Here is an 18,677-nt window from a genome sequence, read left to right as displayed (position 1 = left end):
TATTACTTCTAAGGCTTGTTTCGTGCTGCTAATTCTTCCAGTCTGCTTTCTTCGCGTACTCTAAATTTGAATCTTTTACCCTCACTCAATTTATTGATTCTTTCGAATGGAAATGATTCAATTACCATGTCTCTTAGCTTTTTCACACGTGATAATGCAACATAAGTTAAACCATCCATGCTTTCTTTCTTTCCCAAATCCACTACAACTTTATCCAATGTAAGACCTTGAGATTTATGAATAGTTATCGACCATGCAAGTTTCAAAGGTATTTGCATTCTTTCTTTCTGTACGTTATCTTCAGATGAAGTTTCTATAATAGGCACAATTGGAACACAATTATCTTCGTCATCAAAAAAACTTGGCCCTGTATATCTATCAAATTTTACTATAACAGCTATAGGAAGCGCAGGTGGCAAGTGGTTTCTTTGGAATATTATGTCTTTGACAATGCCTAAACTTCCGTTACAAAGTCCCACATCTGACCACAAGTTTCTTGTAAGCATTACTTTGGCACCTTTGGCAAGGAAAACTTCATTTGCTAAACCAAATTCTTCTGAGGATGATTTTGACGCACTTGGTGGAGTATTTTTTGCTTTGATGACTGCAATGGGTGATTGTAAAGAATCCAACATTTTCCCATTATGTTCTCTGACAACTTCATTTGCAAAAGATAGCCTGATGCATTTATTATAATCAACATGGTTTTTTTCAGGTTGTCTGGTCAAGAAAAAATTCCAGTCTTCCATTGTTGATTTTCCATTCCTCAAATTTTTCAAAGCCTTTCTAAATTTCTTTTGTGACTCATCCTCACCAGCAGATCTCATATTTGCTTTAAGTTTTACGACAGTTCTGAAACAACAATAGGCCAGATAACCTGCAACTGCAATTTCATTTTTTGGAAAAGAATGGTACAATACATCATCCATGACTGGTGGTAACTGTGCAACATCTCCTACTAATATAATAGACATTCCACCAAACAAAGTTTCTAATTTTCCTGTTGCTTGACGGCAGCGACTATCTATCCAGCCTAGCAATCTTTGGCCTACTACAGAGAATTCATCAATAATAATATACTCTATGTCTTTAAGGCCAGTTTGTAAATTGTCAAGTGACTTTCCTTTGAGTTCGTGCTTTAACTTGCTTCGAATTGGCAATTTGAGAGTGCTGTGCAATGTTCTTCCATTAATATTAAAGGCAGCAATACCAAAATAAGATGTCAATAAACACTTTTTGCCAAGGAGTTTTTTAATGCAATTTATTAAATATGACTTTCCACTTCCTGCAATCCCAGTAATTAAATATTTCCCGTTTTCCAAAAGGGAAATATTTATTAAAACGGGCTTTCTCCATAATTTCCCGTGTCAAAACGCCTTCCGTACGCCCTGACTGACGCCCGTTTTTAATTTCACAGCGAAAAATGCACCCAGTGAAGTATCAGTAATGTATCATGATTCGAGTCGACTGAAAAACTATATATATAATATATGTTACAAGTTCCTTACGGATTCTCAAGCCCGGTTATAATAAAACTATTACATGTTAGTAGCAGACCCGACTGGCAATTGTTATGTAGCAGGTTGAAACATGAGTTTTTGCTAGAAAGATGCAGTTTGTTTTCACCAAGTTAAATCTTTAAAATAAATCAAACTGTGTGGGTTTCTTTACTTCCAAACAACCTACCAATAGTTTTGGAACACTCCATAATAAAGGAAGATGGCTGTTCTTGTGGATTGACTTTCTGGTTACCCCATATAAACACGATGTGACATGAAAGTGAAGAGACATGATTTGTTGGTTATTGTTTGATTTCTTGACTTTTATATCTCATGGCAAATGGGATAGCAAATGACTTTTCATGTATTGATTGGCTCTACATATGATACCTCTAACTTTGAACACCTCCAGAATGTTGAAAAAAGCATTTTATGAGATAAGTTTCGATTGTAATTTTCATGGAAATTTTTAAGCGACAGATTTGACTTGGCGTCAGTTTTGTTTGGTTGATAAATCTTTAGCTTCACCATGACCGTGGGATGATTTTCAATAAACTTTTGTTGTTATATACAGTCACTCTTACACATGATGACTCCAGCCATGATTGGTATCAGACAGTCAGAATGTTGGAAATAAAATATTTTACGAGAAATTGTTGATAGAAATTATATTGACTTATTTTTACAATTTTGGTGGTGTGGGTTTTGTTGGTTGATAATGTTTACACCGTGGGATTCTGTTACGGTATATTGATTGTTGTTTGTTGGAATACACCGTTTAACAGTCTCGCCATCTCCACCGTAGAGGCGGTAGGTAAAAATGTTCACTTTAGTACTGTGGCTGGAAGGTTAGAGAAATGTAAACATTGCCATTTTTTTCCTTCCTTTAAAGAGAATGTTTTAGATGTTTGAACATGATATTAATGACAATTTTATGTATCTCTCCTGAAAATTTCACAAAAATTCATCAAGAGGAAAAGAAGTTAATGATTAATGATTAAAAGGAGTTCTTTACCTACCATTTCTCTGCTGGGTTTTCTTATGAGAACTGGATGTTATCAAAACAATAGAAAATTGTTCATACGCGTGTGCAACCGACACCTGTTAAACGCCTGGGGGGGTACTACCCTTGTAGACCGACGGGGGTTGCTCCGATGAGGTTCGAAAAGTGGACCCTACGTGGCACTCTAAATTTGCGAAAAAAGTGACCCTGAATGGGACTGAAATTCCAAAATGTTCTCAAATTTTCTACTTTTTCCCCAAATTTTCCAAAAATAGGCACCCTACGAGGGACTGATTTTTCTATTTTGGTGTTTTTGCGACCCTACCTGGGACTCGTGTAGGTTAAAAAAGGAACCCTGACCAGCGGAGCATCCCCGTAACCCATTTTGCCCTAGTACCCCCCCGGGGTTAAACGGTGTATTAATTACCAAAAAAAAGAGAACCTTTTTTTGATAAATATTTCCTTAATACTTTATTTTTTTCATGAACCGTGTGGATGGTTGACATCTTTCTCTAGTCTAGTCTTGTAAACCAATGCAGTGTCTGTTTTCAAATCTTGAATCCTCTATACCTACTGAATTTTTAAAATATGCATGATACAGTAATTATGCATGGCTGTATCATTGTTATGTTGGAGTACATAATTATTCAATATGGCTGCCTCTTTAAAAAAAGGTCTACTGTTTACAAGCTATTTAAATGCTTTAAAACTTTGAGCCACATTTTTTTTCTTTGTTGCTATTAAAGATAGATTTTTACTTTGTCGTAATGTAAATTTATTGTAAAGTTTTAGTATTTTTTCAGTAATCCTTAAATCTTGTGAATAAAGTAACATTTAACCAGACTTATTGCCCTTATTATATTCAAATTTGTATTCTTAGGGCTGATAAGTACATATTTTTAAACACCAAATCAAAGCAAACAACATGCCAGTTCTTTCTGGACAAATATATATGTATACTTTATTATGTGTGCTTTTTTATATATGTCAATAATGACCTTAATTTTTAAGGAAATATTTAGTCGCAATTTTGCGATTCTTGTTATCATTTGTAAAGGGTCAGCATTTATATTTTGAGCATGATCATGTACAATATTGTAAGCTTGGAGCTGTTCTGCATTTAAGTTCTCAACTTGATATTGACTATAATCTGTGGGATTATCGTTTTCAAAAGTCTTTTTTTTCTCTTCAATCCAAAAGGGCATTGCATTAATTTGATCTTGAGTATAAGAATCATAAGAATCAGTCCAATATTGTTGATTTTCTGTAGAAACATTATTGGGCATGGAATTCAGGTCTGCTATATCCATCCAATCTTCACGTAAAAAAATATTTTCACTTTCTTCCTCTTCATTTTCTTCATCTTCAACCTGATATTCAAAATTGTTTGCATTGATGTAATGCCTTTTCCAATTCGGAACGAATTCTCTTCCTAAAGAGCTGTTAATGAATTCTTTCCATTTCTGGCAATATGTCTCATTTGTTGCTTGTAAACCTTCCCAGAGACTGTCTACAGAATCCTTCCATGGTTTGTACTTGATCAATTGGAATTTACAAAATAAAGGATAACTGTCACTCTTTGGGTTTGGACTATAATTTGGAAAAGTACGAACAACAACTGCCTTTTTCCTCTTTTGAATCTTTTTGTCTTTAGCACTTATAGTGAGGTCTGTTAGCACAAAAATACTTCAGATGGTGATTAAAGCATGAAATTTGGCACAGATGATCCTTAGAGGGTCTAAAACTTAATTTTAAACAGTAACACCAAATTTTGCCACCTGGCCACCTGCCAGATGACGTCATCAGGTGGCTGGGCAAAAAATTATTTTTTTGAAAATATTTAAAATCTGATGGTTCCAGCGGAAAGAGCATGAAATGCTGATAAAAATTGAGGTATAAAACATGCCTTGAAAATCTTCCTATCAAAAGTTATAGAGGTTGAAAGTTTTTTGATGACGTCATCATTAGCCTTTCCAGGCAAAACTTAAAAACCTCGTAATTTTGGTACAAATTGACCAAATTTCATGTTTTATACATGAAATCATATCAAAATTCATTGCTTTTTCCGATTCTGATGTTCAAATTGAATTAAAAGCTTTAAATCCTACAGAATACTAAAACTTAGATTTTGAGCTTTACAAGGCAAATCAACGCAGCGTTCTCCCTTCAGGAACACAGTGTACAACCTAACTAATTTTTTTGGATGTTTTAAGCCTTCCTATGTTGTTTAGACCCAAGCATCAGATGGAACTTCGAATTTTGACATGGATTCATGTATAAAACACTAAATTTGGTCAACTAGTTCCGTTATTACGGGATTTTAGGTTTTGCCTGGAAAGGCTTATGATGACGTCATCACAAAACTTTAAACCTTCATAACTTTTGATAGGAAGATTTTGAAGGCATGTTTTATACCTCGATTTTCATCAGCATTTCATGCTCTTTCCGCTGATACCATCACATTTTGAATATTTTCAAAAAAATAATTTTTTGCCCAGCCACCTGATGACGTCATCTGGCAGGTGGCCAGGTGGCAAAATTTGGTGTTACTGTTTAAAATTAAGATTTAGACCCTCTAAGGATCATTTGTGCCAAATTTCATGCTTTAATCACCATCTGAAGTATTCTTACGTTTTTATGTGCTAACAGACCTCACTATTATTTTCCAGTTCGAAACAAAATCTATGAGGTTACTTTGCCTAATCTCATTGTCTTCATAAACATATCTGGAAGCATAATCATCTAAGAAAGAGGTTTTGGTTTCAACGCCATCATTGTCAATTTTCATTTGTCTTGATCCCTCAAGAGAGCAACTTACAACATCAAATGAAGAGCAATGTAGTTTCAAAGACATAATTTGATGCATTACTTCTTGAGCACTAAAGTCTCTTTCACCGACAGATTTGATAATCAGTTTTCGAAAAATATTACCAGAAGTTTCCTTTCCTGAAAGATTACCAATGACAGATGTAAACGCTTCTTTTGCGACATCAGATATCTTTTCTGCTTTTGATGCATACTTGGCAATATAATTCAAGCAAGCATTGTGGTCAAGGATAATTTGTATATCGCAATTAGCTCTCCATGATTGTAATTGAAGTTGTTGATGTCTATTCATTCTAGGATCATTTCTTTTCAGAACAATGTTTGGAACATACTTTTCACCGCATCCCTTCAATTTTACTTTTTCAAAGGTTAAATGTGTTTTCTCGCAGCATTCAAAAGGAAATTTAAAACGACATTCCTGTTTGTCATTCTTAGTTCTTAGACAATAGGCTGAACTACATTTTGTATGCCGTTGCACGCTATTTGCTAGATCTATGTAATCTTGTTCTAAATCCTCTTCAGGTATATCCTCAAGTCTTTTTTTGCATGGATGAACATTTGGCTTTTCCCATTCATCAACAGGTCCTTCAATTGGATTCATAGCTGTCATTAAAGAATCTACATAATCACAGATTTGCCTTTCAGCATTGTTTCCCTCGATTACAGCAAGATTTAAAAGAGTATTATTTTCAAGGTCAATCTCTGTTTGATTTGATAAAGTTTGTTGAGCCAAAAAACCTTGCAGAGCCTTCTCAGTCAACTCACATATTCCCGGATCATCTTTCAATTTTGCTAAACCGTGACAATGTATAGAACCACGCATAACAGCAAATTCAAACCTATACCAATGCCATTCTGCATTTAAAGATTCATATAACCAATGTTTTACAAAACTTTTTACTCGTTCAGTGAAGAGCCAATCTACTATATGAGGATTATCAACAATGTTTTGTCTAAAATCAGCATATTCAGATTCGTCATTTGAAGAAAATAAATCATGAATGTCTGGCCAGTGAAAATCAGCCATACTCAATGTCCAAAATATAGTTGGCGTGCCCATTTGTGTTATCGTGGCTTTTAATTTTTCCTTGACATCGCACCAATAGGCATTCGTACCTGTTACATTCTTTGAGTATCTTTGTAGTTTTTTCATTACTACATAGTGATCATTATCCCTAACAAGATCTTGTAAATCTTCAATGCTCAAATTAGCTTCACCTGGGTTTTGCTTGATAAAAAAATTTCCTTGACTAATCAATCTTTTTCTATACAGCATATTGAAGCCCCAAAAGGAAAATCTTGGATGAGATGCAAATCTATAAAACCATTTTCCTTTGTCATCAATTTCGGCAAATTTGATTAAATGTTTCAATTTTTCAGCAAAACTCTCTGTTTCACTTTTTGCTATTTCCCTTATGATTGCAGGATTAGTTGGGTCACCTTTTGTGTCTGGAAACAATGTTGGAAATGCAAGACTTGCTAAGTAGGGTGTATTGAATTCACTAAGTGGAGTACTTCCTATATCAACTTCAGTTTTTGTATTCAAAATTTCACTTTTTGTTAAGTCAGCTTCCTTTGCTTTATTTAGTTTAGATGGTAAGAAACTTTTCATTTCAGTGTTTTCATCAAAAACACGTTCATTGTTATCATCATTAACTGGACCTAAATCTGGTAATTCTTCATTTTCACTGACATCTTCATTTTCGTTGTCACTTTCATTTTCTTCACCGCTCTCAATATCATTTTTCTCATTCATTATGTGCAAGTCTGGTAAGTCAATGAATCCATTTTCAGGCAGCTTTTGTAGCCTTTCCATATCTATATTGATTTCACTATATAGAAAATTATTAGGTTCACCTTGTTCATTTTTTCCTGTCAGCCATAATAATGCCTGTAAAATCTTTTCACGTCTAACGACAAGTTCTTTTGAGGTATTATTTTTCCCATTTATTTTAAAAATCATTACAGGAATGTCGCTGGGCTCTCGTGGTAGGACATCTGCAATTTTTTGAACATTATGAGGCAAATTTAAAACGTGACCTTTATAAGCTCTCTGACCCCCTCTTGGTCGGGTGTACACTTGCATTACTGGAAAAGCTCTAGCTATTAGCATTTCTTCAACTTGCGTGAGACCTTTCAATGCTTCTGGCACGGGACTTGGTTTCATATTATTATCCGCACTGAATTTTTTTGGAGTTCCTTTGTCTCTTTTGCAACGCGTACAAATGAAATCATTGACTGAGTTTACTTTTGACGTAATTTTTATCGGCCAGGATTCAAAACATGTTTGACATTGAGTTATTGAGAACTTCATGGATTTCTGAAAATCTTTTATATTTCCATTAAGCTCCGTTTCTTTTTGTTGGGTTTTCGAATTTTTATTTTGTTTTAGCGAATTGTACCTTTCTCTTCGTTGTTTTGGATCATATTTTTCTTTTCGCTTTTGTGAATTGTAAATTGGCTTTTTCTTTTCTTTCTCATAGTCAGCTTTTCGCTTATCAGGGTTATAAGATGCTTTTTGCTTTTCAGGGTCATAAGACGCTTTCTGCTTTTCAGGGTCATAAGACGCTTTTCGTTTTTCAGGATCATAAGACGCTTTTTGTTTTTCAGGGTCATAATATGCTTTTTCCTTTTCAGAGTCATAAAATGCTTTTCGCTTTTCAGGGTCATAAGATGCTTTTCGCTTTTCAGAGTCATAATATGATTTTTGCATTTCAGGGTCATAATAGGATTTTCGCTTTTCAGGTTCATAATATGCTTTTCGCTTAGCAGGCTCATAATTGGCTTTTCGTTTCAAATTTTTTACCTTTTTGTCAATACTTTGAAATAAATTGTCAAGTTTAATTTTCTTATTACTTTTGCTACAAAGACCTTCATAGTTAATTATGTTTCTCTTCCGATTAGGATATTCTTTTTTGGGCTCATTTTTTGGAATAATGTTATGAGTTTTTTCGTCCTTTAAATAATTTTCTTGAATAGCCGTGGTGCCTATAACAAAATCAATCATTTCGGAAGCTTTTCTATAAAACGCAAAGAACCATCCTCCATTGTTTTTTGAAAACATTTCATTAATGTTTTGATAAAATATTTTGTCAGGATTCAAATCATCAATGTAAACCCATTTATTTTCAATAAATATACCACAAGCAAAATGGGCACCACAATTCCTTACAATGGCATGTAATTTATAGTTAGTTTCTTTCACTAAAATCTGCTCAAAAAATCTGCAATTGTTTATGCATAATGGAGTAGAAAATTCTATCAAGAGAAAACTTGGAAGATCAACAGCTTGAACCTGTGCCGGTATATTGACAGAGCAAGTATTGCAATTTATTACTGAGCTTGGATTAATAAGAGAAGTCAATAAACAGTTCGGCCATGAACTTGCATCAATCATAATCTCTGGATACATAATTTCTGAAAGGATACTAACAATGTTACCTGTTTCTCTACGTTCTTTTTCACTACCACAAGTATTACAAATACCTTGAACTACAAAGCTCGCTTCAAAAATGTGTCTCTCTCCTTCTGACAATTTCTTGAAAATGTCACTTCCAAAAATCTCTTGGAACTCTGCGTTACAATCTCTTTTCTTAAATGTATCACAATTCCCAATGATTCTTGACCATAACGGTTCTCTAATTTCATCCAGCAGTCGAAAAGCATTACTTTTAATGTTATTATTATTTTCAAATGGAATTTCCATTGACCCACTTATTTGAAGCAAAGTAAAAAATTCACTTGATTCTTCAAACAACATCTTATCTTTAATTTCTGGAAGAAGCAAGCGGTAACATATTTCAAGAAAACAATCAACAGCGCAAGAAAAGGTACGTCCAGCAGTTGTTCTGCTTGAATTTTGAAAATGCGCAACACTCAATGCAGTGTCTAAATCAATTAAAAAGTCTTCCTCTTCCATGACTGAGAAAAAATTTCTTTGTTGCAGAAGCTGTAATTTATTAGTGACACTGAAATTTTATGCTTCAAAACAAAAGTTTCACAGAACGTAATTTCCCCTAATATTTGGCTTTTCTTTTATAATCAGACTTTTTTAAATAAGCAGTGTAATTCAGTTTCAATAATTCTTTTACTTTAATTCACTTTCAATCAGCTTGAGGGTGCTACTCAAACTGGGTTTGACAGTGTTTATCCCAGCCCTGAGTTTCCTCTCAGAACTGTGGCAGTTTGAACGTGCTGATCAAACTGTTTGGCCGAAAGATAAGTCAATCTGAATGTCTAAGACAGGAGACAGATTGTTTAATTTGACTGTCAGCAAATTCACTGTGTTTTATATCTTATATTTTTGAAAAAAATTAATGCAAATCGACTACTGGACTTGCTCAAAGAGCTTTCAGAACAGATTTGAAAATCAAAATGGCCTCTTTAAAACAAAAACGTGCAATGTCAAAGAATTACCTGCTTTTGAAAACTTAATCCACAAATCAATCTACGACAAAAAACTCCTAAGAAAAAAATAAAGAAAAACGTCCGCCGCTCATCATGTAAAAGGAAAAGCTATTTGCTAGGCTATGAACGCCGCTCATGTGTAAAAAGAAAAGCTATTTGCTAGGCTATAAATGCTACCGTAAAATCACGGAGTAGTAAATTGGCCGGAAAGCCGATTACGACGCAAACACAAAAACAAAAACAATTCGCAAAAAATCGAGATTCCAGTCCAATATATTGCGTGAAGCTATGAGTGCCTCCTCAGTCGCTGCGCTCCTTGCGGGGGCAAAAAGTTAATTGTCTTTAAATAAATAAATAAAAATGAAAATATCACAACTCATATATCTTTGCTCATATTGAACCCTTACAGTGTACTTTTGTAAGATTGGAAAACGTATGGTAGGTCGTTTCAAGAGCAGCCGCCGGCATATTTTTTTGAAATTTTCAATTAATTTTTTTCATGAAAAAGGTATATTGCCGAACTGTTGATTTTGCACACACTTTTGGAAGTCAGTTGTCCTTACCATTGATTTCAAAGCCCCGAAGGGGGCTAGATCCGAAAGTCCTAGATGGGAAATAAGAGAACGTGTCCAGAAAGTGTGACCCGTGTGTTTTTCTAAAATTTCTAACTGCAGAGCAATCTTAAGGACTCACTTTTTCTTGCTTGAGAAAGGTCGAATATTAATCTCTAGTTCCTACGGAGCTTCAATCTCAATGCTCCTTACCTTGGACAAAATTTCCATAAGTTTGGTGGGTACATAGGCTGTCTGCATCCACTAACAGATTCGTGCTCCTTATAGAGGGACAAGCTGGAGTTTTTACAAGCTCTCGTTTGATTTGGTTGGTCGTTAACCTGTAAGACCTGTAATAAAACAATATTGTTACTTTTTCTAAAGAACATGTCATCTCTATTACTTCAAATAACCAATTAGTGAAGTCTCTTGTAAAAACTCCAGCTCATCCCCTTATAGATACTATACTACCTGGGGTTTTGTAGAGGTCTGCGATTCAGACTAGTGGTTCCCCAAAACCTTAAAACAAAGACTAAAGACAAGAAATGCTCATATTATTGTTATCAATTTATATTCAGTCGGTAAAAAGGATAGAAGCTGGTGTACTAAATAATTACAGTTGATACTGTTTGCTTATAAAATTCATCTTGCACAAAAAATAGACATAAATGCCGATTTTAAGCCCCTTTTTAAAAAATTTTGGAACTTTTTAGAAACTTTAAGACGACCTGAATGTGTACATTTTGAACGCATAAAACCGAGCCTCGTTCTTATAAGAAACATTCACTTCGATATGCTTGGCGTGGGTGATCAACATATACACCGTAGTACTACATATGCATACTACAAATGTCAGAAAAAAGACTTTGTGCCAAAAATAATCCGGCATTATCCTCTACATTTTTGTTTACATTTATTCTTTTGATACTTGTAAGACTTGTATTTTCATGTTGCAAAAAATTATTTTATACTGTTAAGCTAAACATTTCTATTTCGTGATCTGATTGTGTAAATGAAATTGAAGTTGCAAGGAATTTGCCTATTGGTGGCATTTTTTTATTGATGAAATTTTTAGTATGTTACATTGCTTATTATACACAGACGGCGAGGATAGTGTTTTTGTAGAGTCTTACAGTTTTGATGACAATTTTGAAATTTTTTCTTGTCTGGAAAATTTCGGGGATTTGTTGCTGTTTGTTGATGATGGGTTTTTTCTTCTTTTGCCGTCTTTCGAAAGTCCTGATTGGCTATTATAAATGAATTGTGGTTTTGCAAATTTAGGAGGTGAAAATTTCGATAGGTCTTATCTTATACTCCAATACCACTGAGCTTTATGTAGATCCTATGGAAGCCGTTTCTCAATCCAGGCGAAAAAAAATCTTTTATTCGGAGCTTTGGTACCTAAATGGTAGCCCTACTAAATAGTGGTGTAAATGCATCGAGAACGCAACTAGATCTACTTTTCCTCGAATACTTATGATGACTTAGCCTTTGTTTAACGTTTTTAACACTGCTATAGCTTCTTTGCGGGTACCACTCCCATCAAAGATGAGTGATAAAGCTAGATCCAGGGTTCATAAAGATCTGAATAATTACATTAAATATTTTCAAGAGGTAATTTTTAATTTTAGTATCTCAACAAAAGATCCAGGGTATAATCGTATCGTAAGAGTTTTGAATGTGGAAATGATCTGGTTGTTGTGGTCTTTAAACGAAACAATACACTTGAGTGCACTTTACCACGCTGGTCAAGTATTTTTTATTAAATTCCAAAACCTATACTTGAAATTCAAGAGCAATATCCATATGGGGTGAATAAAGGCCGGTCTCCACTTGCGCGCACTGCGATTGCACCTTTTGGCTTCAATCCTTGCTTGGAAAAACGATTACGTAATAAAAATGTAGCTCGCTCGAAAAAAAGTTTCAACTTACAAACATATTTCAACTTTTTCCAACTGTTACGTCAGATCGCGCCAATGGAGTTGTTTCATTTTTCTTTTGACCAATGGTGTTACAGCTTTGCTCGAAAAAGTGCGATCGAAGCGCGCGCAAGTGGAGACCGGCCTTAAAACGATGGGGTTCGAATCGGTCATTGCTGATATTTGGGTGTGTTTATTCCATCCATAAAAGGGCTAGATGTCGTGCTTTAAGCTCTTCCAAGCAAAGAAAAAGTGAATATCACAGAAAATATTGCTGCTATTGTTTTCTAAAACCCGCGAAGCTTCTTAATGGTCAAGCGCTGAAATGCTATTGTAATGTCACGTGATCTAGGTAGTATTTCCTACCTAACCGCGGCACACTTTCCAGTCAAAGCACGACATTTAGCCCTTTGGGCTTTATAAATCTATGATTCCATCATGAATTTTGAAGTCCCTTTGTTATCAACAATTTAAGAAAGTAAAACGATGAAACGATCCATTTTACCGCCATTTACCAAGAAAAGAAGATCTACCGGCAATATTCAGAATGACGTACCATTTGAGGTAAAAGTGTTTTCTGTTTTGTCAATATGACTTTATTCAAGAGCCTTCTACAGTTGATACGAACTATAAGAATCTTATTGCGTATCTCGCAATTACATTATGATTTGATTAGTACGGCTTCATCCAAAATCCTTGCTTGTATTCGCTGAGTGTGCGTTGAATAGAATCGGGATTTATCTTCCCAGCGTGTATTCTTACGCTATGAAACTCACGATAGGAGCCATCCTCAGCCAAAAGACAGCTAGGTTTTAGCCCAACTCTATTTGGTGTGTATTTGAGTACTCACTGGCTTTCTGCACGTCCACTTTTTTCCTATCTTGTCAAAACGCGGATCCCGACTTCTCTGCGTATTCGCTACGCCAGGCTACGCAATAGACGATATTGCGTTTAGATAAATGCAATGCATTCTGGTTTCTCGGGGACTCTCAAAGGAATTATAATTATAAGGATTATATAATGATCTGGAATAGATTATAATTCCCTTGAGGGTCCCCGAGAAACCAGAATGCATTGCATTTTTATCTAAACGCGATATCGTCTATTGCTATCCTAAAATACAAAAAGTACCGATAGGCGAGACCTAAATGAAGCTTCTCAGTTGGAATTATTATTTTTTTGCAAAACAAATTACCCCAACCTCAACTTTTTGTCAAAATTAGTTCTCGTCAAGATTGAAATGTGTAACTCGTCGAGAAAAAGTTTTCGGTTTCGTTTGCTGCTCACCGAGATTAGTTTAGTAAGGTCCATTCTTTTATCACAACAAAACTAGACTCGAATCCCCGATGAGAATTTTTCTTACAGTGGGGATGAAAATTTCTTTCAGAATATCAATGATGATATACGGTATAAATTATCGAAAAATCCAGTGTGAATTGTTTTGGAGTGCAATTTTTCCCTTTGAATTTTAAATGAGGATAAAATCAAAATCAATTTCCCAGTTGGGCTGGAATTGTAGGGTAATTTCCAACCGGGAAAAATTTTTTAGCCAAATCTTTCAGGGGGGCAGGGGTCCCAGTGGGTCTGTAACACAGGATGTTTTATTGGAAATATGTGTGATAATATTGTAGCTCAGATGGTACGATGGTACAAAAAAAACAATTATCGTAAAAGTAAACTAGGTAACATAATTTCTCTAATAATTTCCTTCAAAATTAAACCATGACGAAAAATATATGAAATTGTTTTCTTTTTCAAAATGCATAAATTATTATGATTTACCCTCAAAAGTACAGGAAAAATTTTCCTTTGAAAATAGGGAATCAGTCTCTGGTCATTTCAAACTTGTTGGGCGGCTTCTCATCACCGGCTACATGGTTTTGGCTAACATTTCTAGTAGACCAAATCATTATTTAAGGAATAAGCCCAAAGCCGAAAGAACATTCGCAAACAGTGGGGTTTATTGCCACCGAGAAGAGTTTACATCTGCTAGAGTTTGACGGCGGATCTTTGATACGGAGTTTATTAAACATTTTTCCTGTGATAGTAGTGTTATGATAATTTCACTCAAAATTCCATAATTTTAATCAAAAATACACAACGGTTTTCCTTAACAAATACATGAAAATATACACATTCCCTCTAAAGTATAAACCTTGGATTCCAGTCAGGAAGAAAAGATCTTTTTTATTCCGCTACTGGCAGTTTCATGCCACTTTGGTAACAATATTCATTTGCCTTGGATTGAGCGTTTTCCAAAAAAAATGTTTCAAAATTGTGCGGTTGCTCATTGATTTTAACTTGGTTAACTTTTGCGTTTTTTTAACAGATTTAGAATTTCAAGATCCCTTACTATGCGTTATCGAAAAGCCGACCCTCCAATCATCAAAGGACTAGGAGTGTGACCCTCAGTACACTCTTGTCTTACAGCCTCGGTTGAAACTCTTCTCACAGTAATGATGAAAATGATATAGAATTTTGTTTTGTTCCTAGGTACACCCCTGTGTCACAGACCCGCTGGGACCCCATCCCCACTGGAAAATTTGGCAAAAAGTTCGTCCCCGGTGGGAAAAATACACCAGAACTTCGGCCCCACTGGGAAATTGACTTTGATTTCACCCCATTCAAAATTCAAATGTTTAAAAATTGCACTCCAAAACCATCCCCATTGGATTCTTTAATATTGGAGCAATAGAATTTTTATCCCCATTGATATTTCATCAATAGAAATTTTTATCCCCGCTGCAGGGAAAAGTTTTACCGGGCTGTGAGACAGGGGTGTCCAGGTCGAAAAATCCAATGGGGATGTAGGGGGTCCCACCAAGTCAGTGACACAGGGATGTCTCGGTGGAAAGTAGGAGGGTGAAACTAAACTCAACTTTTAAACTCCTTTAAAGCTCATATGACGTAGGCTATATTGTATCTTTTTTCGCTCCGAGCGTAAAAGCCGTAAAAATATTACACGTTTTTTTAAAGGAACGCGTTTGTAAGAGGATAACTTGAGGCTGAAAATGGTCCCAAAAAAAGGAATTGTTAAAGAACTGCTCAGGCTCAGAATGAGAAATCAAGTTAACGAACTGTAAGAGTTTAACTTGAACTTGCACACATTTTACAATAAACTATAAATAAAAAGTTGATAAAATATCGCTGAAACAACATTCGATGTGTCAAAAAGAGAAAATATATAGAAGTTTACAGGCCCAATGGAAGTGGGGAGACTGGGGTGACTTCAGCATCCTCTCTTTTAAGCAAATGAGGTTTTTTTCTCAAACTTAACCTCATTTTGATCCTTCAGTATCCCAACTCTAACGGCTGTTCCGCCGGGCCTAAGTTATACTTGTACAGAAGTTAAATACTTAGCATATCCTAACTAAGCAGCGCTAAGTAAATAAAATAAAAGGAGTTCGATAAGGAACTTTGAGGCTGAAACTTTCTGGACAAGAAACTCCAGGCTTGGAGCCAAGTTGGGTTTCCTTATAAAAAACATGTACATATTCTTTACCCGGGGGGATACTACCCTTGCCGACCGACGGGGGTGCTTCGCTGAGGTTCGAAAAATGGACCCTACTTGGGACTCGTTTTTTTCAAAAATTTTGCCAAAATTTGCGAAAAAAGTGACCCTGAATGGGACTGAAATTCCAAAGTTTTTACCTTTTCCCCAAATTTTGCAAAAAAGGGACCCTACGAGGGACTGATTTTTCTATTTCGGTGTTTTTGCGACCCTACCTGGGACTAATGGAGGTTAAAAAAGGTACCTTGACCAGCGGCGCATCCCTGTAATCCATTTTAGGCCCCCTTTTAACCTTCTGTGCTTCTACGGATAGCGTTAATTTGATGAATTTTGTGTGAAAAGATCATTTTGTATATAAGCAGAGTTTCTCATTTCTATGAAAATACAAATGTAAAGCGTTTGAAAGGTGTGATACACAAAGTTCCTTGGATTCACAAACTATTTGACTATTTCAAGTGTCATTTCCAGAAAATTTTGTTTTTTTGAAAATCTAAGAACAGCAAATCCGAGCAAAATGAAATAGGCGAGTGGTTTACTAGACGAAATTGACATATAATGACAGTCTTGACACAAATTTTTAAATCTACAGACTCTTTGAACCGTGTAGAGAGAAATGAGAGAGAAAAACTTTTTTCTTATATATCTAAGTTTTGTTTTCATTCGACTGTGCTTGACTGTCCTTCATGTAAAATGTATATACATACGTTTTATTGTTATACTCCTTAATTTTTTTCTTATAAGACTTAAAATTTTTTAAGAACATGGTGTTTGTATCGCGAGTTTCTCGATATGTTTTAGCCAAATTTCCTGTAAATTCATCCTGAGGGAGGGGTGTGAAGCATAATTCATGACTCGAAAATTGATGATGATTTAAGAATATATAATTAGAGGCTGTACAGTTTAATTGAGTGACAATTACCGATATTCTTATAAAAAAGGATGTACGCGTCACTAATTAAAAATATGATGGTTGAATGTTATTCTACTATCTCTCGCTATTTTTTTCTCTCTTCTGGTTTTTATTATAGGCGCTTGACAAAATAGCACTGAAGAGAAAAAGCGACGGCAGAGGAGATAAACTTTTATATGGTGACTTCATTTGGAATGGGTTTGTTGTTAATGATGAGAATTTAAACCTGGTGAATTTGACGGAGTGTTCTAAAAGTACTGGAGATTCGATCACCAAGAATGAGTACTTGGTCAATTTGTACCAAGATCGAAGACATAGTTTGTACGAAGGAATATTTAGCAGTCCAACTGCAACTACAGATCTAGATTGGTCTTTGCTGAAACGATCGTTTGTTTACGAGAAGGCGCACGTTTTGGATATCCAGATGGGGAGTGTTGATCAAGACGATATTATTGCACTGACCAAACATGTTCGAAGCTTTTCAGAATCCTTAAATAGTTTAAGAAATACGTTCAATGATAGTCTGACAAGTAAGAAAAAAAGTCCCTTTATCATGTTATTATACCCCCTGATATTTTTTATCTCGCAACAGGCTTCCATCTTGAATTCCTGAGATAAATACGCGATGTGTAATATACAGACCCGGTCTTGTTGTAATGTTTATTTCATTCATTTACAAAAACTGATATAGTTTGTATTAGAAATTCCTTACTCATACGGGGCGGATTCTGGTCTGTAGAAAAGAAAACAGTTGGAGCTTCTTTGTAAATAAGAACTAGCTTTACATGTAAAACAAGCACACACAAAATGAAAATGAACAGTCAATATTTTTAAGAGCAATCATATGTTGGAAACCTTTTCACTTTATAAAGAGATGATGTATCTACCTACATCATCCATCAATGTTTTTCTATCAATAAAGTTAGACACAGCTAGCTGTGTGTGTTATTTTAAATAATTTTTGCTATTTTACCTTGTCAACGGTGAAAAACCCTATATATGACAGGTTTCTCTTTGTAAAATGATACCGTCAAATGTTACAACTTTTAAAAACTGACAGAGCTTGGAAAAATTTAGATTTACACTTTTCCACTAATCAAACTTGTGGAAACTTTTGCATCAGCTCCAAGGTCTTCATGCTCTTGCATCGACAACTTTCTTATCTTATCTTGCATTCTGATCTTAGCTAACGTTCAGGACAGTAATTTTCCTCCTGATCATTGAAAAAAAATTATTATCAATACATTGCACATTTTTGTTCCAATCCAGAAAATTTGTAAGCTCAAAATTTTTGCATCTATTATATCACATATCATATAAAGTATTACTCCCTTTCAGCTGGATGGAATGACATCTAAAATGTATATACAGTTATAAGTTGAATCTTTCTCTAATTTGAGAAAAATCCTTATTCTCGTAAAGATCGAATTATAGAGAGACAATTGTATGAACCATAAGTTGGTCTAATACCGACATCCCTCGTCTAATTCCGACACCCTTCTTTAGAGAAAGGAATAATATGAAAGCTTGAATCACTGATTGAAAAAGGATTATTCCTCTCTGACCACTAAGCAAAGAAAAACAGTTTCAACCTTTCTATAAATTTCAGCTGATAAAAAGGGTGTCGGAATTAGAGGAGGGGTGTCGACATTAGACCAAGTTACGGTACGTTTTATATATACTTGAATTAAAACTAATTTCCGAAATTCTTGTCAATTTACTTTTTTCAACCATGCAAAACAGATAATTTGGGAAAACTGAATCAAGCACGAAAAATTGGAGAATTCGTGCCTTCGGGTGAATAGATTCTTAGGTTGACGCAAAGAAATGGTTGATTTTATCATTCACACAGTTTTTCACCTTCACAGAACTAAAAAAGTGCATCACCCAAATGATTCGTCAATTGTTTATCTTTCACAATATCACCTGCAATTACATTAAACTGAATTCAGCTACAATAGGAAGTCATTTGTTTATTTCTTCCAACATATGGAGGTTTGATATTGGCCTTTTACTCTTGAAACATAACATAATCTTAGCTCAGATAAAAA

General features: G+C 34.9%; 2 protein-coding genes across 3 annotated transcripts in view; one reads left to right on the top strand and one right to left on the bottom strand.

Moving 5' to 3' along the window:
* LOC136820425 (rho GTPase-activating protein 45-like) overlaps positions 1 to 18,677 on the top strand; it is a 46,635-nt gene that overhangs the window by 2,395 nt on the left and 25,563 nt on the right. Inside the window, exons 1-2 of one of the 2 annotated variants that reach the window (XM_067076606.1) lie at positions 12,683 to 12,769; positions 16,745 to 17,156. In XM_067076606.1, the coding sequence (XP_066932707.1) occupies positions 12,692 to 12,769; positions 16,745 to 17,156 (490 nt within the window). In that variant the 5' untranslated portion in view covers positions 12,683 to 12,691. Of the gene's footprint in view, positions 1 to 12,682; positions 12,770 to 16,744; positions 17,157 to 18,677 lie in introns of those variants that run through there. The other variant, XM_067076607.1, reaches the window with a different exon arrangement.
* Positions 9 to 9,247, bottom strand: LOC136820415 (uncharacterized). The gene is made up of 4 exons (XM_067076599.1): positions 8,770 to 9,247; positions 5,197 to 8,316; positions 3,594 to 4,171; positions 9 to 1,232 (listed from the first exon to the last, which is right to left on the bottom strand). Exons 1-4 carry the CDS (start codon positions 9,245 to 9,247, stop codon positions 9 to 11), a joined length of 5,400 nt encoding a protein of 1,799 aa, XP_066932700.1.

This window comes from Clytia hemisphaerica, unplaced genomic scaffold (genome assembly GCF_902728285.1).
Source record: "Clytia hemisphaerica strain Z4C2 unplaced genomic scaffold, Clytia hemisphaerica genome assembly, whole genome shotgun sequence".
Lineage (NCBI taxonomy): Eukaryota > Metazoa > Cnidaria > Hydrozoa > Leptothecata > Clytiidae > Clytia > Clytia hemisphaerica.
The sequence above is the reverse complement of the archived record's forward strand: the minus strand, read 5'-3'. Positions and strand labels throughout refer to the sequence as shown.